This window comes from Pristis pectinata, chromosome 10 (assembly GCF_009764475.1).
Source record: "Pristis pectinata isolate sPriPec2 chromosome 10, sPriPec2.1.pri, whole genome shotgun sequence".
NCBI classification, from domain to species: domain Eukaryota; kingdom Metazoa; phylum Chordata; class Chondrichthyes; order Rhinopristiformes; family Pristidae; genus Pristis; species Pristis pectinata.
The window spans coordinates 81,098,432-81,124,474 of record NC_067414.1 but is presented as its reverse complement, the minus strand read 5'-3'; the positions used below and the strand labels follow the sequence as shown (position 1 = coordinate 81,124,474).

General features: G+C 40.5%; 1 protein-coding gene across 2 annotated transcripts in view; it reads left to right on the top strand.

The window, feature by feature from the left end:
* The window catches only part of LOC127574774 (prolyl endopeptidase-like), a 116,741-nt gene that overhangs the window by 55,650 nt on the left and 35,048 nt on the right, over nucleotides 1–26,043 (top strand). For both annotated transcript variants that reach the window (XM_052024081.1, XM_052024082.1), the window contains 2 exons: nucleotides 2,080–2,183; nucleotides 16,136–16,272. In XM_052024081.1, the coding sequence (XP_051880041.1) occupies nucleotides 2,080–2,183; nucleotides 16,136–16,272 (241 nt within the window). The remainder of the gene's footprint in view (nucleotides 1–2,079; nucleotides 2,184–16,135; nucleotides 16,273–26,043) is intronic.

Below are 26,043 nucleotides of genomic sequence, written 5' to 3'. Positions count from 1 at the left end.
GAGAAGTATTCATTGAGGACCTCACCCACTTCCACAGCTTCCAGACACATCTTCCCTCCTTTGTCTCTAATCAGTCCTACCTTTACTCTCGTCATCCTTCTGCTCTTCACATAAGTGAAAAAAGCCTTGAGATTTTCCTTAACCCTACTCGCCAAAGCCTTTTCATGTCCCCTTCTTGCTCTCCTCAGCCCCTTCTTAAGTTCCTTCCTTGCTAACCTATATTTCTCAAGAGACCTATCTGATCCTTGCTTCTAAAACCTTATGCTGGCTTCTTCCTCCTAACTAGTTGTTCCACCTCTCTTGTCACCCATGGTTCCTTCACCCTGCCATTCCTTCTCTGCCTCACCATGACAAATTTATCCCTAACATCCTGCAAGAGATCTCTGAACAACGACCACATCTTCATGGTACATTTCCCTTCAAAAATGTCATCCCAATTGACACTCGCAAGTTCTCGCCTTATAGCCTCATAATTTGCCCTTCCCCAATTAAATATCTTCCTGTCGTCTTTGCTTCTATCCTTGTCCATGATGATGCTGAAGGTTTGGGAGCGGTGGTCACTGTCCCCCAAATGGTCACCCACTGAGAGATCTGTCACCTGACCCGGTTCATTACCTAATACTAGATCTAATATGGCATTCCCTCTAGTCGATCTGTCAACATACTGTGACAGGAATTCATCCTGGACACACTCTGCCCCGTCTAAACCATTGGTACTAAGCAGGTGCCAATCAATATTTGGGAAGTTGAAGTCTCCCATGATAACAACCCTGTTATTCTTGCACCTTTCCAAAATTTGCCTCCCAATCTGCTCCTTAGTATCCTTGCTGCTGCTGGGGGTCCTATAGAATACTCCCAGTGGAGTAACTGCTCCTTTCTTGTTCCTAACTTCCACCCATATTGACTCTAGAGATGATCCTTCTGCATTATCCACCCTTTCTGCAGCTGTAATCATGTCCCTGACCAGTAACGCCATCCCTCCTCCTCTTCTTCCCCCCCCCCCACCCCCCAATCCCTTTTAAAACACTGAAATCCAGGAATATTCAGTATCCAATGCTGCCCTGGTGACAGCCAAGTCTCTGCAAGAGCCACAATATCATAGTTCCACACCCTCAGTTCATCATCCTTATTCCTGATACTTCTTGCGTTTAAGTAAATGCACTTTAGCCCATCCACCTTCCTACTTTTATACCCTATACTCTGCTTCTCCTTCCTCAAAACCTCCCTATATGTTAGATCTGACTTTACTCCATGCACTTCTTCCACTGACCTACCCCTCTAGTTCCCATCCCCCTTGCAAACTAATTTAAACACTCCTGAACCACACTAGCAAATCTGCCTGCAAGGATATTGGTCCCCCTCGAGTTCAGATGTAACCCATCCATTCTCTACAGGTCCCACCTTCCCCAGAAGAGATCCCAATGATCCAAAAATCTAAAACCTTGCCCCCTGCACCAACTCCTCAGCCACGCATTCATCTGCCATTTCCTCCTATTCCTACCTTCACTATCATTTGGCACTGACAGCAATCCTGAGATTGCTACCCTTGAGGTCCTGTTCTTCAGCCTTCTGCCTAGCTCCCTAAACTCGTTCTGCAGGACCTCATCCCTCTTCCTACCTATGTCGTTGGTGCCAACATGTACCATGACTTATGGCTGCTTTCCCTCCTGCTCAAGAAGTTTAGTCTAAGTGGGTGTTTGATGGTTGGCGTAGGTTAGGTTTCCATGCTGCACCTCTTTATGGCTTTATCTTCAATCCAGATCTGTGCTTTTTGTAGAGAATTCTCTTCTGAGCATTGCTAATATTCCAGTTTTTTGGAAAATGTTTTGATTTCATGCTTTATTAACCTCTAAGCATTGCAACTATAAGTCATAAAATGAGAGGAACAGAGATGTGCATGCTTTAAAATAGTTCCGTTTTTACTAGCTACAAAGTGGTTTGTATCAATTCTTAAATCTTGTAGGAAAGTTTTCAGCATTGAAGCAAATTGCTGGCCATCTATTTTTGGAAGACTCTTAAAAATACAAAAAAAACTTCCTTCAATGTCATTTGAAGTTGGTTTTGGAAAATCTGTTCCAGGTATCATTTATCATTGTGATCTGACCAAAGATAATTTGGAGCCACGAATTTTCAGGGAAGTGACGGTGAAGGGATTTAATCCATCTGATTACCAGACTGTTCAGGTAAGTAGTATTTTCATTTTTTTCCACTAATAATTTTAATGTGTTTAAGTTGATGTCATCATGGAATTAACTAGCTTTGCTCATTTTGTGGGCAACTCCACCCCTCCTCCCACCCTATGTGTGGAAGATTCTGTCTGTTCCCCCACCCAGTCGATGAGTATATTCAGGAAAGAGATTGAAACAGTCAGGGAATCTAAGGGAAATGGGGTAGTTGTGGGAAATTACCCCACAACTTGTTGCCAACTTGTTGCCTCCACTGAAGAGGAGCGGCCAGTGTGTGAGTGGCTCAGGGGGTAGAAGTGGAGCTCTGAGGCTTTGGCTTGAGAGGCTTCAGCAAGCAGAGGCTGAGGAAGAGCTTGCTCCTAGAGAGGTAAGGCCGGTAAGTTCCTTTATTTTAATTAACTTAGGAGTAGGTAATGAAGGGAGCAGTTAGGGCAGTCGTGTGCTCCATCTGCAGTATGTGGGAAGTCAGGGACAGCACACTTGTCCCTGATGACTACACCTGTAAAAGGTGCATCCAGCTGCAGATCCTGACAAACTGAGTTAGGGAACTGGAGCTGGATGAACTTTGGATCATTCGAGAGGCAGAGGCAGAAATAGACAGGAGTTTCAGGGAGATAGTCACCCCTAAAAGTAATGAGGCAGGTGGCTGGGTGATTGTCAGGAAAGGGAAGGGGTATAGACAGAAAGAGCAGAGCACCTCTGTGGCCATTCCCATCAACAATGTATACTGTTTTAGATACTACTGGTGGGGACGACCTACCAGGGACAAGTTGTAGTGGTCGTGTCTCTGGCACTGAGACAGGTCCTCGGCTCAGAAAGGAAGGAGGGAAAAGAAGAGAGCAGTAGTGATAGGGGATTCCATAGTTAGGGGGACAGATAGGAGGTTCTATGGGAGAGATCGAGAATCCCAGATGGTCTGTTGCCTCCCTGGTGCCAGGGTCCGCGATATCTCAGATCGAGTTCTCGATATTCTCAGGAGGGAAGGTGAGCAGCCAGATGTCATGATCCATGTAGGGACCAATGACGTGGATAGGAGGAGGTTCTGCAAAGAGAGTTTAGAGAATTAGGTGCAAAATTGAAGGACAGGACCTCCAAGGTTGCAATCTCAGGATTGCTACCTGTGCCACGAGCTAGTGAGGCTAGAAATAGGAGGATCATGCAGCTAAATACATGGCTAAGGAGTTGGTGCAGGAGGGAGGGCTTCATGTTTCTGGACAATTGGGCTTTGTTCCAGGGAAGGTGGAACCTCTTCCGACGGGACGGTTTGCACCTGAACAGGAGGGGAACTAACATACTTGCTGGTAGGTTTGCTAGTGCTGCTTCAGGGGGTTTAAACTAGATTTGGAGGGGGAGGGGAACCAGAGTGTTAGAGCAGACAGTGAGGTGGAGGAGGAGAAAGGTTGTGCAAGGACTGCAGGTATAGACAGATATCAAAGGTTTGTATGTGATAGAAATGTTCTTAGGTACATCTATTTTAATGCAAGGAGTATTGTAGGTAAGGGAGATGAGTTTAGGGTGTGGATTGGCACTTGGGATTACGACATTATTGCTATTAGTGAGACTTGGTTGCAGGAGGGGCAGGACTGGCAGCCTAATGTTCCAGGGTTCCATTGTTTCAGACATGATGAGGGGAGGGATGAAAGGGGGAGGAGTTGCATTACTAGTCAGGGAAACTATCACAGCTGTGCGTAGACAGGACAGCCCAGAGGGCTCGTCTACAGAGGCCATATGGGTGGAGCTGAGGAACAGGAAAGGTGTGGCCACACATTGACTGGGACTCCCACATATTGACTTTCCACATATTGACTGGGACTCCCACACTGTGAAAGGGCTGGATGGCTTGGAATTTGTCAAATGTGTTCAGGAAAGTGTTCTAAATCAATATACCAACAAGAGAGAATGCAATACTTGATCTCCTATTAGGGAACCAGACAGGTCAGGTAACAGAAGTATGTGTAGGTGAGCATTTTGGGTCCGGTGAGCATTTTGGGTCCAGTGACCATAATGTCATTAGTTTCAAGTTAATTATGGATAAGGATAGATCTGGTCCTCAAGTTGAGGTTCTAAATTGGAGAAAGGCCAATTTTGTGGAAATGAGAAAGGACTTAGGAAGAGTGGATTGGGATAAGTTGTCTTCTGGCAAGGATGTGTTTGTGGGAGGTCCAGATTAAATATTTTACTCCTTGTGAGTTTAAATTAACTGTTATTATTGTTATCCCAATCTCTTTGCATCATATGTATAATTATCAACGTTATGTATATTAATTTGAAATTCAATAAAAAGATTGAAAAAGAAAGAAAGGGTGTGTTCAGTAAGTGGAAGGCCTTCAAAGGCGAAATTTTGAGAGTGCAGAGTTTGCATGTTCCTGCCAGGATTAAAGGCAAACTTAACAAGCATAGGGAGCCTTGGTTTTCAAGGGATATTGGCAATCTGGTTAAGAAAAAGAGAGAGGTGTATAGCAGGTATAGGCAACTAGGAACAAATGAGGTAATTGAAGAGTCTAGAAAATGTAAGAAGATACTAAAAAAGGAAATCAGGAAGGCAAAAAGAAGACATGAGGTTGCTTTGGCAGATAATGTGAAGGTAAACCCGAAGGGTTTCTACAAGTATATGAAGAGTAAAAGGATAGTAAGGGACAAAACTGGTCCCCTAGAAGATCAGAGTGGTCGTCTATGTGTGGAGCTTCAGGAGATGGGGGAGATCTTAAACAGTTTTTTTGCATCAGTATTTACTCAGGAAACTGGCATAGTGTATATGGAAGGAAGGGAAACAAGCATAGAACATATAGAGATTAAAGAGGAGGAGGTGCTTGCTGCCTTACAGCGAATAAAGGTAGATAAATCCCCTGGGCCTGACAAGATACTTCTTCAGACATTGAGAGAGACTAGTGTAGAAATTGCAGGGGCCCTGGCAGATAGCCATGGTGCGGTGCCGGAGGACTGGAGGGTAGCTCATGTTGTTCCATTGTGTGAAAAAGGCTCTAAAAGTAAACCACGTAATTACAGGCCGGTGAGCCTGACATCTGTAGTAGGTAAATTATTGGAAGGTGTTCTGAGAGATCGGATATACAAGTATTTGGACAGCCAAGGGCTGATTAAGGATAGTCAGCATGGCTTTGTGCGTGGTAGATCGTGTTTAACGAATCTTGTTTCGAGGAGGTTACCAAGAAGGTAGGTGAAGGAAAGGCTGTGGATGTTGTCTACATGGACTTTAGTAAGACCTTTGACAAGGTCCTACATGGGAGGTTAGTTCAGAAGGTTCAGACACTAGGTATCCATGGAAAGGTTGTAAACTAGATTCGAAATTGGCTGTGTGGCAGAAGACAGTGGTAGTGGATGATTGTTTCTCAGACTGGAGGCCTGTGACTAGTGGGGTGCCTCAGGGATCTGTGCTGGGTCCATTGTTTATCAATGATCTAGATGTGGTAAACTGGATCAGCAAGTTTGCTGATGACACTAAGATTAGAGGTGTAGTGGACAGTGAAGAAGGCTTTCAAAGCTTGCAGAGGGATCTGAACCAACTGGAAAAGTGGGCCAGAAGATGGCAGATGGAATTTAATGCAGACAAGTGTTGCATTTTGGAAGGACAAATCAAGGTAGAACATACACAGTAAATGGTAGGGCACTGAGGAGTGTGGAGGAGCAAAGGGATTTGGGAGTTCAGATACATAATTCCCTGAAAGTGGCACCACAGGTAGACAGAGTTTTAAAAAAGGCTTTTGGCATCCTGGCATTCATAAATCAAAGTATTGAGTATAAGGGTTGGGATGTTATGGTGAGGTTGTATAAGACATTGGTGAGGTCAAATTTGGAGTATTGTGTGCAGTTCTGGACACCTAACTATAGGAAGGATATTTGTAAGATTGAAAGAGTGCAGAGGAGATTTACTAGAATGTTGCCTGGTCTTCAGGAGTTGAGTTTAGAAGAGCGTAGAAGAGTGAGGGGAGACTTGATAGAGGTTTACAAAATTATGAGGGGTATAGACAGAGTTAATGCGAGTAGGCTCTTTCCACCTAGATTAGGAGAGATAAATACGAGAGGACATGGCTTTAGGGTGAAAGGGGAAAGGTTTAGTGGGTACTTCTTCACTCAAAGAGTGGTGGGAGTGTGGAACGGGCTGCCATCTGATGTGGTAAATGCAGGCTCACTCTTAAGTTTTAAGAATAAATTGGATAGATACATGGAAGGGAGAGATCTGGAGGGTTATGGACTGGGTGCAGGTAAATTGGACTAATGGAATAATGTTTCGGCACAGACTAGAAGGGCCGAATGGCCTGTTTTCTGTGCTGTAGTGTTCTATGGTTCTATTTCTTACATTACTCAGATTGTCTTGCATTAAAAGCCATCATACTCTTTGCCATCTTACTTGCTGTACTTAAACATTGACTGTCAGTGATTTGTGTACAGGTATACCCAGGTCACTCTGAGCCAACAATTTATCACTTTTATTGAATTCTATTTTTCTATTGTTTTCTACCAAAGTGGATGATTTTGCATTTTCTTATGTATTCCATCAGCTACATCCTTGCCCATTTATTTGTCTATACCCCTTAAGCCTCTCTGCAATGTCCTTGTGATCCACACTGTCAGCCAGCTTTGTAATATTAATACATTTGGATATAAACACAGTGCCCTCATCCAATTCATTGGTAGATTGTTATTAGCTGGGGCCCCAGCACCATTCCCTGCAACACCAAATAATTCTGCCTCCCAACCTGTATTTTCCTACTTTTTTTTGTCCATTAACCAATTCTTAATCACTGGCAATATAAACTCCCAGTGCCATGTAAAGTAGTTTTATTTAATAACCTCTTACATGGCACCCTATAGAAGGCTATCTGATGGTCCAAGTTCACCACATTCATTGGTTCTTTCCTAAATATTTTGCAAGTTAAAATATCACAAATATAATTTCCTAGTTACTAATCCATGTTAACTGCCCAATTTTATCATTTTCCATGTGCCCTAATTTTGGAAGATGATGGCTTCTGCATCCACTAGATGCAGTTCCAGTTGATATTTAGTTTTTATTCACATCATGACTGTGTAGGTGGAAGAGGCTGACTTGTTTGGGTTTGGTTGAAGTTGAATAGCGGCACAGTAATGAGCAGGATTGTCCACATCTTTGCCTTGAAGTCTTTCTGACTACTGATTGTATTGCTAAGCCATCATTTTGTATAGCAAGCATTACCACTCTTCTGCTTCTGCATTGTTTTCAAACTGGAAGATTGTAATGAACAAGAGTTTCTATTTCTATGAAAGGTAGTGTAAGAAAGGAAGTGCGTGAATGAGTGTGTGGGGAGGAAGAAAAGGAAGTTATAATTTATTATGTGCAGTGTGTGACGAAAAGACTGGATAAGAATTTTTTTAAAAAAAAGACACCCCTCCAGAGACATTGCAGCTGTGCCCTCACAGCACAAGTTTAGAGCTATTGCTCTAAAATTTAAACAGATGCCATGCTGACTGCACTCAAACACGTGCTCCACCTTGAGAAGGCCAGATATCCACTAAGGAGCAAATGATTAAGGGCTTTCAATGAGTCATTTGCTGCTGTGCTGTCGATGAGCTTAGGTGCTGAATCCTTACCCATAAAAACAACAGTGATGCGATAGGAGGGGCATGTTTAAACAGGCCCAACTCGCCTCCAAACACTGACCTCCTCCACTGATAAAATTAGCTTGTCCTGCATTCTACTACTGAGCCTTCAGGTGTCAAAGCTTCTAGAGGTCACCAGTCAGAATATCAGTAGAACCAGCCTTCCATCAACCCTGCTTAAGCAATGGAGGGGGGAAGTACCTTGTGAGAAAAGCTATTTCAAAAGAAAACCATGGGTTCATTACTAAGATGGCAAATAACATTAATTAAGTTTCTGTTGTAATATTCAGAGGCTTGGACTTTTGACCCCATACATGAGTTCAAATTTAATAATGCAGCTGGGGATTTTAAACTTGAGCAATTAAATAAATATGGAATTAAATGTTATAATTTGCAAAAGTGGCCTTGAATTTACTGGCCTGGTAATAAAAAAAACATCTGGTTCAGTAATTCCCTTCAGGAATGAAAATATGCCATCCTTACCTGGTCTATGCCAGATGTGCCTCCAAATCCACAGCTATATGACTGACTCTTTATGACCTATAAAATTACTAGTTCAGGTGACATTTAACAAAGGACAATAAATGTTTCTCTTGGCAGCAGAGTCCATATCCTATGAACAAATAAATAAAATTACAATAATTCTTTTCAGAATTAAAATTAATACCCATCATTACATTTGCAACTATGGACTGGTTTCTCAGAACAGCTTCAAAGTAATTGAAATGGAGATGGGCTAAATGTTTTCAAATTTTTTATTGCATATCTGCAGGATTAATAAGATTTATGATTTATGGATAAGGCATTAAGAAGATCACAAGTGCTGCTCTACGAATTGCTTCCTGGCCTGTCCAACTAAGGACATTCTTAGCCTTACAGTACGGAAACGGCCCTTAGGCCCAACTGGTCCATGCCAACCAAGATGTCTTTGAGCTAGTCCCATTTGCCTGTGCTTGGCCCATATCCCTCTAAATGTTTCTTATTCATGTACTTGTCCAAATGTCTTCAAATGTACCCACCTCTACAGCTTCTTCTGGCAGCTTGTTCCATATACCAGTCACCCTCTGTGTGAAAAAGTTGCCCCTCAGGCCCCTTTTAAATCTTTCCCCTCTCATCTTAAGTCTATGACCTCTAGCTTTAGACTCCCCTATCCTGCAAAAAAAACTTGTGGTTTCTCACCTTCATCCATTTCTTCTTTGACACTCCTTTTGTTGGCAACCTCTTTTTTTTATCTATGTTGGCCTTTGCTTGATTGTCCAAAAAAAATACAAGGCAACTCCAAAGTAATGAAGACACCTTAGTCTTTACTTCAAAATGGCAATGGTATACTCCATAATGGTGTAGTTAGTTTAACAATATTAATTTGGGCCTTGAATTGCATGTAGGCAAAACTGGGTAAGGATGGAGGATTTTCTTCCCGTTAGGGAAATAGATGGGCTTTTACAACAATCTGGTATTTTCAAATTTACTATTACTTATACTGGATATTTTATCTGCAAGGTTGTTTTAACTTAAATTTCTCAAATACCAAGGTGGGATTGAACTCGTGCCTCTTCATTATTTCTCCAGTTTTCTGGATTGCTAATCTGATTCCTAAACCAAATGCTGCAGTATCTAATTTGCTACTGGGTGAGATTTCTTACCCTGTCTGCTCCTATTAATCTTGTCAGGAAACAAATACCATATGTGAAAATAATTGAAATGTAATAGGCCAGGTGGTTTCAATGTTATTGTTAATTCATTCATGAGACTTTCAGCAAATGTATGTACCTACAGAATCAACACAGACATTATGTCGATCAATAAGCTTATGATAGGAATGGTGTAATATGTTAATTTTTTTCCCAAGTAGGTTAATTTTAAAATTTTGGACTCACTACTGTTTTCCCCAGTAAAGGTCAGCAGTGTGTTGCTGCTGGCTGCTGAATCTAACAAAAGAAATGTTTTGCACATTTTTGAAAATCTTTTTTTCTCTTGTACTTCTTTGCTATTTATTCTTTATCATAACTTTGGGGTGGGGGGGAATGAGTAAAAGAAACTTTTCTACTGCCTTCTCCTGAGCAAGTGCACAAACTGGCACTTTGTTGAATAATTTTTCCCACTTCTCTCAGATGATGCAAGGTTTTGATTAAATTTAAAAAGCTGTTGATTTACCCTTAACACTTTGTACCAGAGAGCTGATGTGCATTTGAATTCATTACATGAAGGAATGTATTCATTGTTATGTTAGATTGCACTTATAAGTAAATCACTATCTACTTAATGTAGAACACTGGCATGCTTTATGAAGAAAATTTTCTGTTTCCCTTGATGATCCAAAAAATTAGCCATATGTCTGTGGTCTTTAATTGGCTCCTGTCATTCTGTTCTGGTGTTGGTCTTCATCAGATTACTTTAATCTCTAACACAGTCATTGTTATCAGCTAAGTATTTGGAAAGGGTCGGTTTCAAATTACTCAATTGTTTCAATGTTTTCCCAACTTGCGGTGAGTATATACATTTGGTATTCTGAATCAGTTATTATTATTCCATTTCATTTCTGTTTGGTTGCAGATTAGAAAGTTGGTTACTTACCTGATTTGTTTTAACTTTGCAGTTGAACTGCTGACAACTCTATATTCCTTTGCTAGTTCAAATAGAAAGAACTGAGATGAAAAGTTTCTTCCCTCAGAAGGTGATGAATCTTTGGAGTTTTCTACCTGGAAAGCTGTAAAGGCTCATCTGTGGTATTCATAGAAAACAATGGATTGATAAATTTCTGGACCTTAAGGCAAGCATTTCAAGTATCAAACATAATGAGGATAGGGTTGGGAAATGGCACTGATTTTGAAAATCAGCCTTAAAGAACAGTGCAGCAGGCTTGAAAGTGCCAGATGGCCTTTTACTACTATTTCTTACAGAGATGCAGTAAAATATGGAGTCATCAACTTAAATTTTTCCATAGATTTTTTTGCCTTCTCTGCTAAACATTCAGCCAGCAATCCTAGTTCTACATGTGGATACAAAAATTCAAATGCAGATTTATTTATCTTTTTGACTTGCTGTTGTTTGACCTTGCTTTTGAAGTTGTTTGTGAGCTGCCATGATCCTAATCAGTGAATCTACAACAGAGCAAATCTGTGAAGATGCGTCTCAAACAAAGCTGTTCATTGCCCTGATGCTTTTCCCAATCTTCCTCATTGTGATGTTGCACCTCATTGCCAACAAACATCCGTAGGAGTGGCGCTGATCTTCTGAACTAATGGGAAACCCATGGTGACTACATTCAAGAACCAAGCTCACCCGAAACCCAGTGATCAATTTGGTTGACTACAATTTAGTTTGCATGCACTTAGAGGCTGAATCCAAGCCATTGTTGACTCATTAACACATGAAAGGATGGGCCTTGCACTGAGCATGTGCAAGACAAGGGTCTTCTGCCAAACTCTCCATTCTGCACCACACTGCCCTCTGGCAGTGAAGGTTCATAGCAGCACCCTGGAAATCATGGACTACTTCCCATATTGCAGGAGCCACTTCTCAGCAAAGACAGACATCGATAACAAAATTCAATATTGCCTTAAGTATGTCACACAGCCTGTGTTCAATTGAGGAAAAGATTGTTGGAAATTCAAGACCTCAGACATGACACAAAACTGGTCTATCAGACACTAGCAATCCCTAGCCTATGCCCTTCTGAGATCTGGACTTAGAGCAGGCAGCTCAAGCACTGGAAAAATAGCACCATATTGCTCCACAAAATTCTACAATTTCACTGGAAGGAAGTGGACCAACATCAATGATCTTCTCCCAGCAAACACGCCCAGCACTAAAGCCCTTGTTACTCTGTCTACTTGTTGGGCAGGACTCAGCAGTGGCCTGAAACAGACACACTCTGTTCTGATCTCAGTCACAGGCAGAGATGACTCGACTTCAGGAAAAGATTCAAAGATATGCTATAAGTGCAATATCCCCCTGACTCCATCACTGGCCAAAGGGCAAGTTTCTGTGCTGTACGGTTTTATTCATCGTCAAGTCCTTATGTACCACTTCAGTGCCACTATATCCATTTTATAATACAGAGACCAGAACTGTTCACGGTACACCAATTGTGTGATATTTTTCATTCACAGGATGTGGACATCATTGATAGTGCTGACATTTATTGTCTATTCCAATTGCCCCAAAATTGGGGGATAGTTGGTGAGTCTGGACTTGCACGTAGACCAGCTCAAGTAAGGAGGGAAGATTACACCTTTTTTCACATTGTATCTAAACCCCTAGATCCCTTTACATCTGATATTTTTACACTATATTTGCCAAGTGTATCTGTTCTGGAAAAAAAGATTTAGCAGGTTAGAGAATCTTAATTTTTAAGATTGAGTTAATACTTGATGACGATAATTTCTCCTGCAGTACCAAAGATTTTTTGTCCAAGTAAAATTTGTATCAATTACAATATTAGATAATGGAAATTAAAATACTCTCATCAGATTATCCAGTTGGTAATTTATAAAAAAAAAGTTTTGCATTTGTACTTTTGATCTGCAGAGCCTTTGTTCAAATTTTCATGTTAATTCTTGCTCCAAATTTGCAGTTAAGGGGACAAGTTTCCGATGCTGTTTTTTTTCCATAACCAGTACATGTGTACTGCATTGATACTGAATCTTTCTTTAAGTCATGGAAATAAAAATTGACAAGATGAAAGAAAAAAGAAACTATCTTCATAGCTTGTCCCTTTTAAATTAACTTCTGTTAATCAATTTGTGTCTCTCACCAGAATTTCAAGGTGTAGGTGCTCAACCTACCAGTCAAACAAAACGCTGTTCCATTGCCACCTGGTTTTCTTAAATGAAAATAGAAAATTCTGGGAGCACTTAGTAGGTTGGGCAGCATCTGTGGGGAAAAAAAGACAACAAAATTAATTTTTCAGGTCAAAGACCCCTTGTCAGACCTGAAGCGTCAACTCTGTTTTTCCATCCATAGAAGCACAGATGTAGCCTCACCAGCTTATTGTTTCTAGCATTTTCTACTTTTATTTCAGATTTCCAGCATCTTCAGACTTTTCTTGAATGAAAACCAAGTGGTGAAATTTATGTTACTCAAAATAAAAATAATATGTAGCGACTCACCGTCCGAGCAAACGAACTGGCTCGGTGGTCAGGTCGCGTGTCGTCAGAGTGGCGAGGCCCAAGATGGTGCTGGGCCTTCGTCTTCCCCGAGCAACGGGGAGAACCCGTGTGCGGGAGAAGTTTGATGACGTAGCGCATACATCATTTCCGTTTTCTGTGGGCGGGAACCGTTCCTCTTAAAAGGCCTGCGCAAGGCGGGAAAATAAATCAGTTCTTGTTCTGCAGCCCATTGACTAGTGTCTTGCTTTCACATCGCGGTAGCAGCCACTACATTGGTGACGCCGATGGTCCAAATGGATTTTGGACCCGCACAATGGACGACAACGCAGTGGCACTCAAGCTGCCCACCTTTTGGACGCTTCGTCCTAGCATCTGGTTCGACCAGGCTGAAGCACAATTCCACCTTCGGCAGATCACCACCGACTCCACAAAGTACTACCATGTGGTCAGCTCTCTGGACCAGGAGACAGCCACCCAGGTCGGAGATTTCATCCAGTCTCCTCCGGAGGAGGATAAGTACCCAGCTTTCAAAGACCTTCTTATTCGGACCTTCGGCCTCTCCCGTCGAGAGCGTGCCACCCACCTGCTTCATCTCGATGGCCTGGGGGACAGATCCCCATCGGTCCTAATGAACGAGATGCTGGCATTGGCTGAGGGACACAAGCCCTGCCTTCCTCGAACAACTACCTGATGACATTCACCTGTTGTTGGCCAACGCCGATTTCAGCAACCCATGTGAGGTAGCTGCCCAGGCAGATGTCCTGTGGAAGGCCAAACACGAGAGCGGCTCGTCCGTCGGTCAAATCGCCAGGCCGCGAGCCCAACGCCTACCTAAACCAGTCCCAGCAAGCCGACGATGAGCTGCCCAGCTACAGAACTGTAGTCTCGGGCCTGCAGCTCCAAGATTTCTTAGTCGGTCCAGGTCAGCAGACCCTCCTTTGTGACATCGCAACAGGTCAACCCTGCCCTATAGTTCCTGCAGCCTGGCGGAAATGCGTTTTTGACTCGGTACATGGGTTGGCGCACCCATCCATCAGATCAACTGTCCGACTGGTTGCCAGCAAGTTCGTCTGGCGTGGCCTGGGCAAACAGGTCAGTGAGTGGGCCAGGACTTGTCCGCACTGCCAGACATCAAAAATCCAGCGACACACCAAGGTCCCGCCACAGCAGTTCGAGTCTACCCGTAGAAGGTTCAACCACATCCACGTCGACCTCGTTGGTCCTCTGCCAGTTTCAAGAGGAGCCCGGTACCACCTCACCATCGTGGACCGGCTCACGAGGTGGCCAGAGGCAACCCCTCTATCCGACATCATGACTGATTCCTGTGCCCGGGCACTGCTCACAACTTGGATCTCGCGTTTTGGTGTTCCGGCCCACATTACTTCAGACGGGCACCCAGTTTACCTCCACCCTCTGGTCTGCATTAGCGAACATGCTAGGGACGCAGCTGCACACCGCCAGGGCCTACCACCCTCAATCAAACGGGTTGGTGGAATGTTTCCACCGCCATCTGAAATCAGCCCTGATGGCCCGCCTGAAAGGTCCTAACTGGATCGACGAACTGCCTTGAGTCCTGCTCGGCATACGCACTGCCCCCAAGGAAGATCTCCGCTTCGTCAGCTGAACTCGTGTATGGTGCACCCCTGGTCATACCAGGGGATTTCATACCCGCCCTTCGGGGCCAAGAGGAATAACCCACAGCAGTCCTGGAAAGACTGCACGAGAGGCTCGGCAGCTTGGCACCGATTCCCACTTCTCGGCATGGTCAAGCCCCATCCGGTGAGCCCAAGGAACTACGAGACTGTAAGTTCGTTTTCATTTGCAGGGCCTCACCCCAGGCACCGCAGCAACGACCATATGAGGGGCCGTTCCGGGTTATCAGGAATAATGGGTCCACCTTTATTTTGGACATTGGGGGCAAGGAAGAGGTCTTCACGACGGACCGCCTCAAACTGGCCCATTTAGATCTACAACGACTGGTTGAGGTCCCAGCACTGCGACGCAGAGGCCGACCTCCTAAGTAACGGCTAGCACAGCCCACAAACGTTGGGGACCGTATCACCGGTTCAGGTGGGGGGGGCGGTGTGGTGTTGTGTAGCGACTCACCATCTGAGCAAGCGAACTGGCTTGCGTGTCGTCGGAGCGGCGAGGCCCAAGATGGCGCTGAGCCTTCATCTTCCCCGAGCGACAGGGAGAACCCGCGTGTGGTAAAATTTTGATGACGTAGCGCATACGTCATTTCCGTTTTCAGTGGGCGGTAACCGTTCCTCTTACAAGGCCCGTACAAGGCGGGAAAATAAATCAGTTCTTGTTCTGCAGCCCATCGACTAGTGTCTTGCTTTCACATCGCGGTAGCAGCCTGAAATATTAACTCTGTTTCCCTTCCCACAGATACTGGCCTGACCTGCTGAGTATTTCTAATATTTTCTGGTTTTGTTTTAGATTTCCAGCATCTTCAGTTTTTATGACTTTCACCAGCTTACCAAACTTTTTCTGTCTCCTTCCCAATTCTGATGAAGGGTCTTTGACCTGAAACATTAACTTTGTTTTCTTTCCACAGATGTGGCCTGACCTGCTGAGTATTTTCAGCATTTCTATTTCTTTTTATTATAAACGATGCATACCATTGGTTTTGTATTAGTGGATAAGTTGAAAATTGAACCTGGAAACTTGAATTTTTGATGTCCCATTTTAATTGCAGTTTAAATATTGTTTATTATCAATGATGATTTTGATTACCTCGGCAACATACAAAACTTAGATCAAAACTATATCTTTAAAAGTACTTAAAACTCTGAAGTGGAAGTGATCTATCTAATCTAGGTATTTTTCTGAGTGATGTTTTTATTTCACTATAAATGGGGTATATGGAACTGTGACCCACATATGGCTGCACTCACGCGGCACTTGTATTTCTTGATGATTGGCTTTGTTTGGTTTTGAGTATCTAGGGGTTTGGAGAGAGCTGTTCTTGAGGCTAAATCTCATTGGTGTACAGATCCTCAATGAAAACTTGTAAGATCTAATAGGTTCAGTAACTTGATGTGAAAAAATTAATATAGATGTGACTAACTTTTATGTGGTCTTCCAATGAACATAATACAAAGAAATAAAATGTAGTCCCTCCAAGAATAGAGAAACATTACATAAGTATGTTGGCTACTTTTGAGATTGACCTTATTTTACATTTGAATTATAATCAAATTTCAAACATTTTAATAATACCATTTTGTTTCTACACAGATCTTCTATCCAAGCAAAGATGGGACTCCAATACCCATGTTTATTGTCCACAGGAAAGGAATAAAACTTGATAAATCTCATCCTGCATTTCTTTATGGATACGGAGGCTTCAATATATCACTTGCACCGAGTTATAGGTATGTAACAATCTTTTTCTAGATACAAGCAGATCTCCTGTGCATTCATTATTGAGTCAAGAAAACTGTGTAGATATGGGTTTGAAGGCATGGATAGAGCTATTCCTTTTAGTGTGATGCTACAACAATTGAGGTGCGTGACATTTGGCAGGACAATGGAGAGCAAAATTCATGGACCTCAGTAAGTGAAGAGGAGTAGGCTTTCACGTAAAATCCTCAATGAAGCCATTAAAGGATGATTCACTTGCGCTTTATTGCATTATTGTGAATTTCATTTGATTTTTCTTTTTCTATATTATGAAGCCATCTTGGACATTAAATTTGAATTACTAAGGTAAACATAATTGATGGACTAAGTTTTATTTTCTACAAGGATTATATGCATTTTTGCTAAATCCATGTTATTCTGATTGTCTTTTCTTTATTTTATGGACATCTGTAATTTTGAATTAACTTTGATTATTTTTTATTCGATTTTTATTCATTAGTTCATTTCTAATCTGAGGGTTCATTTTGAATCAGCCTTAGTTATAAAGGAAAGTGATTTTTTTTCTGTCATCAATTGGCTTCTAAAACCTTAAAAATTCTAACATCTGTGATATGTAAGACTTGTAAAGGAACATATATCTGCAATTAAGGGATAATGTCAAAGAGTCATTCTTCACACAAATGTGTGGTGAAAATCTGGAACAATTTCTCAAAAAAAATTTTTGAAGCTAAGCTAAATAAGTTTTTGTTAGGCATAGTTTATGGAACCAGACCAGGTAAATAAATTTGAAGTGCAGATCAGCTGTTTTCCAACTGATAATGCACTTGAGGGGCCGAATAGCCTATTCTCTCTTTATGTCATATTGACTTTATGATATGCCTGATATGAATATTATAAAAGTGTTAAAAAGAGCAGAAGCAGTCCATCCAACCCATCATATCCATGCAGTCCCCTTTAAACCGATTCATTTTGGTTGTAATGTCATTCCCACATAGTTTTTAAAAATTTCGTTTTTCGTATTCTCCCAGGTTACTTCATCTCAGCCTCTTTGCCTATATTCCTCTCTCTTGTACATTGATCCCATTAAATGTCCATCCTTTTTATCTTGAGCGGTCCTTGTGGTAACACGTTCTATTTTCTCACCAAGTAAAGAAATTAAGGTTGCAAACAGTGCAGATGTCTATTTACCTTCAATTTCCAGTGTAGTCGGTATAGAAAGTGCACTCCTAATTAAATATGTATTTTGGAATGCCTGTTTCTTCAGGTACTTAAAAAGCATTTGTTTAGATATGCTGTAACTGTGTGTCTAAGTAGCTGTCAGGCAGTAAAGATATTGTGCACGTATTTTCTGTAAATTATCACTGATGTTTTGAATTTTTGAAATGTGCAGAAAATGCTCAAAATCGATACAAGATGGTCTACCTTGTGTCATCAAGCTGTGATGTCATTTCTAGTGCAAACGCATTTTATTGTGTTTGAGCATGCGATTTGAAAGATCACCTGTATTACCATGATATTTAATTTAATTGCAGTGGGGTGTGAACTTTAGTCATTTATTATATATTGACAAGCATCTGTTATTAGCAGCCTGATTAGTTTGAAAATACCATGAATATTGAACTTGGATTACTTACTTGACTCTCCTCATTTGCAGTTATTGTTTATTGCAGTTATTGCATTATTGTTTATTTAGTAGCAAATGTGCTCTAGTTTTCATTTCCTAATATTCAATTTTTGGTTTATCAGTTAAATCACTGCAATTTTCCTCTACTAGTAAACATTATGTATATCCAAGCAACTTGATATTATCTATAAACCCTAGTATTTAAATCATTTATTTAATATTATTTACAGAGGTCTTGGATCTAACCACTGGTCAGAAATGATCAACTCTCACAGTTGCGATTTAAAAAAAGATTTGCTACTACATTTACGCTTCAGTTGATCAGAGCATTACCAATTAACATTGAATCCTCAGAAGCTCCTGATGAATTGGACACCCCCAGGTCGTGGTGATTAAATATTGGACATTGCAAGCAAAATATTCATACTCTTTTTGTGAGGAACTAGTGTTGGTGCACCAAGTAAATATTCAAAATGAGACCCTATACTTGTAATAATCTCCAATGTAAATGTAATTAATTTATTTTAGAAAGAGCCCAAGGAGTCTTTTAGTTGATTTTTCTAATTGGTATATTTTAATCCTTTTCTTGAATCCATAGTTGAAAGAGGAAAGCATTGTGGGAAGGCAAATCACAAAAATGTTAAAATTTACATCTAATCCCACAGAGAGTGTCCATGGTTGCTAAAATGTGCTGTATGATAAATTGGCACAGTGAAAAGAGGAAAACAGAGGTTATATTTTGTCCTTGAGTTTTTTGATTGGTTGACTTGCATACAGTTTAGTCTGCTGTGAAAGGCAATGTCACTGTTAGCTTGTTTCAAAAAGAAGAATTCTCTGGAGAGGCACCTTTTTATAACTCAGCATGTGATCAAGCACACTATGCAAGAAATGAACACACAGTGCTAAATAAAGTATTAACTACAGGACAAGCATAATTATATTAAATTTAAATCTGTGAAATCTGTTTTTGTTCCAATATTTGACTGCGATTAATATTACCTGGTCGTGTTTAAATGTATATCAGGGTATATCAAGAACGGAGAGGTTGACCTTGAATATCACTTAAGCAGATCTGAAATTTTCTGTAGAACTTGCTTTTTCAGACTAGGTGAAAATTATCTTCATGAAGAACTATATTACTCTGTGTTGAGGTAAATGTGAATGTAATCACTTATTATATTTATACTTCATGTTTCATTTTGTATTCTCAAAATTGACTGGATTAATTCTATAAATTTAAAAAGAATTTAAAATATACAGTCAGGTAAAGACTTGACTACAATAAAAATGAATATGGAGTGTAGAACTGCCAATAAAGTATTCATAGAGGAAAAACGACCAATATTTTGCATTCAATCTACACATTGATAAATTGATTTATTATTGTCACATATGCTGAGGTACAGTGAACAACTTACAGATGTTCATCTGTATGCCATCCATACAGATCACTTAATTACAACAGTGCATTGAGGTAGTATAAGGGAAAACAATAACAGAATGCAGAATAAAGTGTTACAGATACAGAGGAAGTGCAGTGCAGGTAGACAATAAGGTGTAAGGTGTAAATCCACGAGGTAGATTGTGAGGTCAAGAGTCCATCTTATCATAGGGGACTGATGAGTAGTCTTATAACAGCGGGATAGAAACTAGATTATGAGACGAGAAATGGAAATGAGACTAGAGAGAATGATGTAAACAAGTTAAAAATAACAATGGAAAATTAATTTAAGATCAGATTTAGGGGTGAATAAATTCTAAGTACTGCTATGCACACTGAACTGTTGAAATCAGGAGAGAAAGCCACAATCCTGATTGCAGTTTTCCCAGTCCCATTTTAGTTATGCTCCAAATCCCTTGTGTGATGGTTTTAACATCATTTGTGGATAAAACTTAGAATCCATATCCATATTTCTAAGCCAGATTTCATAACCGTAATATTAATCGCCGTCGAATGATTTTTGAAAGATAAGTCATATGCCTCTTTCTGTTCAAATTATTTCTAACCTGTGATTGGCACAGCTTTTGTTCATGCTAAACATTGTGAATATATTCCAGTTTTAATCAATAGTACTTAATTATATATTGGTATTGGTTTATTATTGTCACTTGTACAGAGGTACAGTGAAAAGCTTGTCTTACAAACTGATCGTATAGGTCAATTCATTACACAGTGCAGTTACATTGAGTTAGTACAGAGTGCATTGATGTAGTACAGGTAAAAACAATAACAGTACAGAGTAAAGTGTCACAGCTACAGAGAGAGTGCAGTGTAATAAGGTGCAAGGTCACAACAAGGTAGATCGTGAGGTCATAGTCCATCTCATTGTATAAGGGAACCGTTCAATAGTCTTATCACAGTGGGGTAGAAGCTGTCCTTAAGTCTGGTGGTACGTGCCCTCAGGCTCCTGTATCTCCTACCGGATGGAAGAGGAGAGAAGAGAGAATGTCCCGGGTGGCTGGGGTCTTTGATTATGCTGGCTGCTACACCAAGACAATGAGAAGTAAAGACAGTGTCCAAGGAGGGGAGGCTGGTGTCCGTAATGCGCTGGGCTGTGTCCACAACTCTCTGCAGCTTCTTGCGGTCTCAGGCAGAGCAGGTGCTGTACCAAGCCATGATACATCCAGATAGGATGCTTTCTATGGTGCATCGATAAAAGTTGCTGAGAGTCAAAGGGGACAAACCAAATTTCTTTAGCCTCTGAGGAAGTAGAGCCACTGATGAGCTTTCTTGGCCGTGGCATCTATGTGATTTGACCAGGACAGGCTGTTGGTGATGTTCACTCCCAGGAACTTGAAGCTATCAACCCTCTCGACCTCAGCACCATTGATGTAGACAGGTGCATGTACACCGCCCCCTTTCCTGAAGTCAATGACCAGCTCTTTAGCTTTGTTGACATTGAGGGAAAGGCTGTTGTCATGACACCATTCCACTAAGCTCTCTATCTCCTTCCTGTACTCCGACTCATCGCTGTTTGAGATACAGCCTACAACGGTGGTATCATCTGCAAACTTGTAGATGGAGTTAGAGCAGAATCTGGCCACACAGTCATGAGTGTATAGGGAGTAGAGTAGAGGGCTGAGGATGCAGCCTTGTGGGTTGGATGGATCCATAAATGGATGGAAAACAGAAAGACTTTATAATAATGGAATTAGGTCCCTAGCATAATTAATATTCCTAATTAGAGTAACTAGGGAGCTTAATTGAGGATAATTTATGGCAGGGCATCATGGATCTGTAGAATGCTCCTTCTGCACAGTGGCCATGGTGCCCAAGTGTGCAGGAAATGTATTCAGCAATAGGCTGACAACATTACAGAGCTGGAGCTGAAGATGAATTCACTGTGAAGCACCCTTGGTTGGTAGGAAGGGAAGAGGTTAAAGGACAGATGTTGCACCTCCTGTGGTTGCATGGGAAAGCACCACAGGATGGGGAGTTTTAGGTAAGGAGAAAAGAACAGATCAGGGAGTCGTGAGAGAAGTGATCACTTTGTAATGCTGAAACGGAAGGGTCAGGGAATAAGTGGTAGTGGAATCTTGTTGGCGCTGGTAAAAATTGCTAAAATGTTATGTTGTACTTGAGTTTCCAGAAGGTGTTTGTCAAGGTACCAGATAAATCACAAGGTAAGCCTGTCAAGCAGGTAATATATTGACATGTATAGAGGATCAGCTAACAGGCAGGAAACAGCAAGCAGGGGCAAGGGGATCATTTTCAGGTTGGCAATCTATATCCATTGGGTAACAACATCTGTTCACAGTATATATTAAAGACTTAGAGGAAGGAAGTGAATGTACTTTAGTCAAATTTGCAGGTGGCACAAATATAGGTGAGTTGTGAAGAGGGTACAAACAATTAAAATTGTTAGGTTAAGTGAGTGAGTAAAAAGTAAATAAAATATAATGTGTGAAACAGGGAAGTTCATTTTGGAAGATAGAACAATAGAACAGCATTTAAATGGAGAAATTGGCAGAAATCTGCAGGAAAAAAGGAAATTGGGTGTCCTTGTGCATGAATTACTGAAAGCAAGCACACAAACAGCAGGTAATGGGGATGGCTAATGAAATGTTGACCTTTATTTCAAGAGGCTTAGAGCACAAAGGTAATGAAGTCTTACTGCAACTAGAAAGCACTAGTGAGCTTACATTCAGTGTGTGAACAACTTTTGTCCCACTATTGAAAGAAAGATTGGAGGCGGTTCAGAGAACAGAAAATGCTAGGCAAACTCAGATGTTCAGGCAGCATCTGTGGAAAGAGAAATAATCAATGTTTCAGGTCTATGACCATTTATCTTATAAGGAAAGGTAAAACCGGTTGGGATTCTCCTCGTTTAAGATTGTTAGGAGGCTGGGCAGGGTAAATCTTGAGAGGATGTTTCCTTCCTTGGGAGAGTCCAGAATCAGAATAAGATGATGCCCATTTAAAACTGAGGCAAGGAAGAATTTCTTCTGTGGATTGAGTCTTTAAAACTCCTTGCCACAGAGAGCTGTAGAGGCAGACTCCTTCAGTATATTTATTGGTGAGATAGATTTCTTATCAGTAAGGGAATCTGCAGTTATGGGGAAAGGACAGGAAAGTGAACTTGAGGAATGCCAGGTCAGTCACAATCCTATTGGTAGGGCAGGCTCAAGGAGCCTACTTCTGTTTCCACATCTTATGGTCTTGAGCATTGGTCTTTGCTCCTACTAAGTTTGGTAGAGTAAAACTCTCATAGCCTCTCTTTGTACTTTCCTTACACCTTTGTGTTTTAGAGCTGCATCAGATATTTATTGAGGCATGTATGACCACTCCCAGTACAGGGATCTTATTTTCTTAAAACTTGATCTCAAACATACAATAACCACTAATGTAGTGTTATTCAACTAAAATCTTTATTACTCCATATAGCCAAAGTGCAATCTAATGTTCAGGACTGATAACACTGAATGCTTTACAGTAGCAGGAAAAGCCAGTGCAACAGATTTTATTTGCTTGGGATCTACTTCACATCTTACTTTAAGCAAAACCAGAACTAAGGAAATCATTCAGTTCTTAAAATAAATAGTGCTGTTAATAAAATATAAAATTTGAATTGTGGTGTTTGGCTGCTTGTGTGAAATTAAGCCATGTAACAGGGTAGATCTGCTGTCTAAAGATTACTACTCCTAGACCACACCATCTCATCCAGCTTAGTTAGAACTGGCTGCCAGCATGCCAGTAAGGCCTCATGCAGTGTAGTGATTGTCTCAGAGCAAGCAGTTACAGTGTGGCACAATAATTTGTCAGTCTACTAACCCAGAGCCCTGAACTAACAATTCAGAGATAAGAGTCTAAATTCCACCATGGCAACTATGGAATTTAAAAGAGAAAAAAAACAAGTCATTAGTACTGATAATCATGAAGCTACCAAGCTATCAGATTGTTGTAAAATCTCAATCTGATTCACCAATACACCACAAGGGAGGCCAATATGTGCTTGACTCTTAAATGCCCTCTGAAGTGGCTTAACAATGTGCTTAGTTGCAGATTGTGGGATGGAAGGGGAGTTGTCTGGTCATTCCCTTGTGGACTGGGAAGTATACAACTGAGCTGGAAACAAGGCTTTCATCAAAAGTGCTATGATTGCGCTTTTCAAAAGATGCACTTGCATCTTCCAAAAAGCAGCCCCCAATGCATTTTAGGATATTTGCAGGAATACAAATCTGAGGGACAACACTTCACGATCCTTTTCCCACCCTTTTCTTGGCTTCATCAGCATAGAGACCAAAATTCAGTGGGTAGAAAGTGAATAAAAGGTTATGTTTAAGATTTTAAGTTTGTGCATCTCAACCAATACTGCCACCAACCCGAACAATATTAAGGAGTTAATCTTTGCCCATTGATAATTACATCATCATTCTTTTAGTGGATTTTGAGTAATAACACCTGAATACATTTACCTTACCAGCCATGGTGATGGATATTCTTTCACTATGTCCATAAAATTGTAATGGCGTTAAAAAGAAAAAATACTGGCTTGATAATGAAGCTGCATTTATATCGCCCATTTTTGTCTTCATTATCCCAAAGAACTTTAGGACTACTTTTCCATTGCAGTTGCTGATAATTTGAAAGCTATCATAACTGATTTACTGAGTACAAGGTTACATAAACTGTTTTGAGAAAATAACCAATTACTGGCAATCCCCACATTACAGGGAAAGGTTGCGTTCCTAGAAAATTTGTTTTGCAATCTTTCTTCGTAATGTGAAGCCGCTTCATCTGCATATGTGTCAAGAAATACAAGTTGGGGGGAAAAATTAATTTTTCTGTTTATTTTTTTTCCACATACGTTTTGTAGGGGCAAATTTTTATTCTGTATCCCAGACTTTTTTGGTAATGATTTGTGAATTCTATGAAGGTGAATTTCTGTTGCCCAAACTGCCATAATGTGGGGGTCACATGTAATGTATTTGATGGTTGATTAGGTTACTAATGACCTCCAGGAACAAAAAAAAAACCTCTACTTTTCAAAAACAAAAATTTGGTAGTCTGGCATCATTTTATTCACCTGGATAAATCTAATCCCTAAAACAGCACCTCTAAAATTACAGCATTCCCTCGGTATTCTACTGTTAGCAGAGTTACAAGTTCACGTTGAGTGAGGCTCGAACCAATAGTCCCTTGGTTAAAAGCCTTTTTTTAAGGCAGAATTTCTACACTAATTTAAGTAAAGAATAGTTGTGACATTTTGAAGAGAATTTTTCCTTTTAGTATTTTTTCAGTGTTCATTAAAAGGGAACCATTGTTTCTAGATACTGGACAACTTGGGTTTCATATTAATACAGGCATACTTACTGTCAGATTATAATTGAATGAGAATCATCTTTTATGAGCTATTAATACAAAATGAATTCACAGGAATATTTCACAGACTGTCTTCATACGTTAGTTAAGATAAACACATTAATCTTGAAAGATGTGAATTGTTTGAAGATTCTAATGACCTTTTGAACAAAGTATTCGAAGTTTCATGTGACATTTCTCCAGCTGTCATTATATCTCTGAGGAATATCACCAAAAGACTCCACGGTATTCCTTTGTGCAGGTCTTTCACAGACCTTATCAGTTGAAAGTCTAGGTGCCAGTAAAATGCCATTCTATTTTGATCAGAATTTATTTGCCGTGAACTAAATAACTGTGTTACGAGTTATTTAAAGGAATAATGAAAATGTATATTTTGTTCTAAGGGAAATACAATTTAGTATTTGCTTAATATTCCATCTAAAGGTCAGTATTTTTATGAATTTCTTCACTTATGATGAAGCAAAATTTTGGTGGGTTATTCCATTACCTAACAGCAGCCCAGTGCTTTGTACATTCAAAACAAAGACATAGTAATAGAGCAAGTCCATTAATATGCTAGTTCCCCATTTCTTTATCTTACTGTATCTTCAGTGAATTTACTACTTGACTTTGAAGACCATTCAAGACCATTCAGTATATCATTCTGTGAAGTAGCTCTCCCTGAAATCCTATTTAAATTATTTAATCATTTGTACACATTTACTCCCATCACAATTTTGTAGTATATGATGTACCTAGTACTGGTCTAAATTTGCCCTATTTTATGCATATTTTAATATTTTCGTTTGTTTGTAACGTCTCTTTCAGGTGCTCCCTTTCATGGCCAAAATGTCTTAAATTCTGCAGTCCAATTTCATAAATCTATCCCATTTGCATCAAAGTGCCTGGTTATATGTGAACTTAGGTGGAGAATACTGCAGATTATTTGGGTATAGAAGCTATTGAAAGATGATTCTTGTCACTTTCCTGTGGTAGTCACTGAAATACTGATCTTGTTTCCCTCTCATTGTGTTTTTGGCCTCAAATTGAAATCAGCCAACACAACATAATGAAAAGAAGCAAACATGGGGGTTTTCCAATCTAATATTGGTATGGTGTTCCATCTAGCTGTCTACTTAGACGGTTTCATTGGTACCTCCCTGTTTGGCACAGCTGTAAATTTGATAGGAGATGGGAAATAGAAATGGACTCAAATGTCCTTCAGACTTGCTCTGCCATTCCAAAAGATTATTCCTGATCTAATCATTGGTCTTAATCACTTTTCTACCTATTCCCACATACATCTATTCCCCATTAATGCCAAAGCTTGTGTCTTAGCCTTGAATGTACTTACTG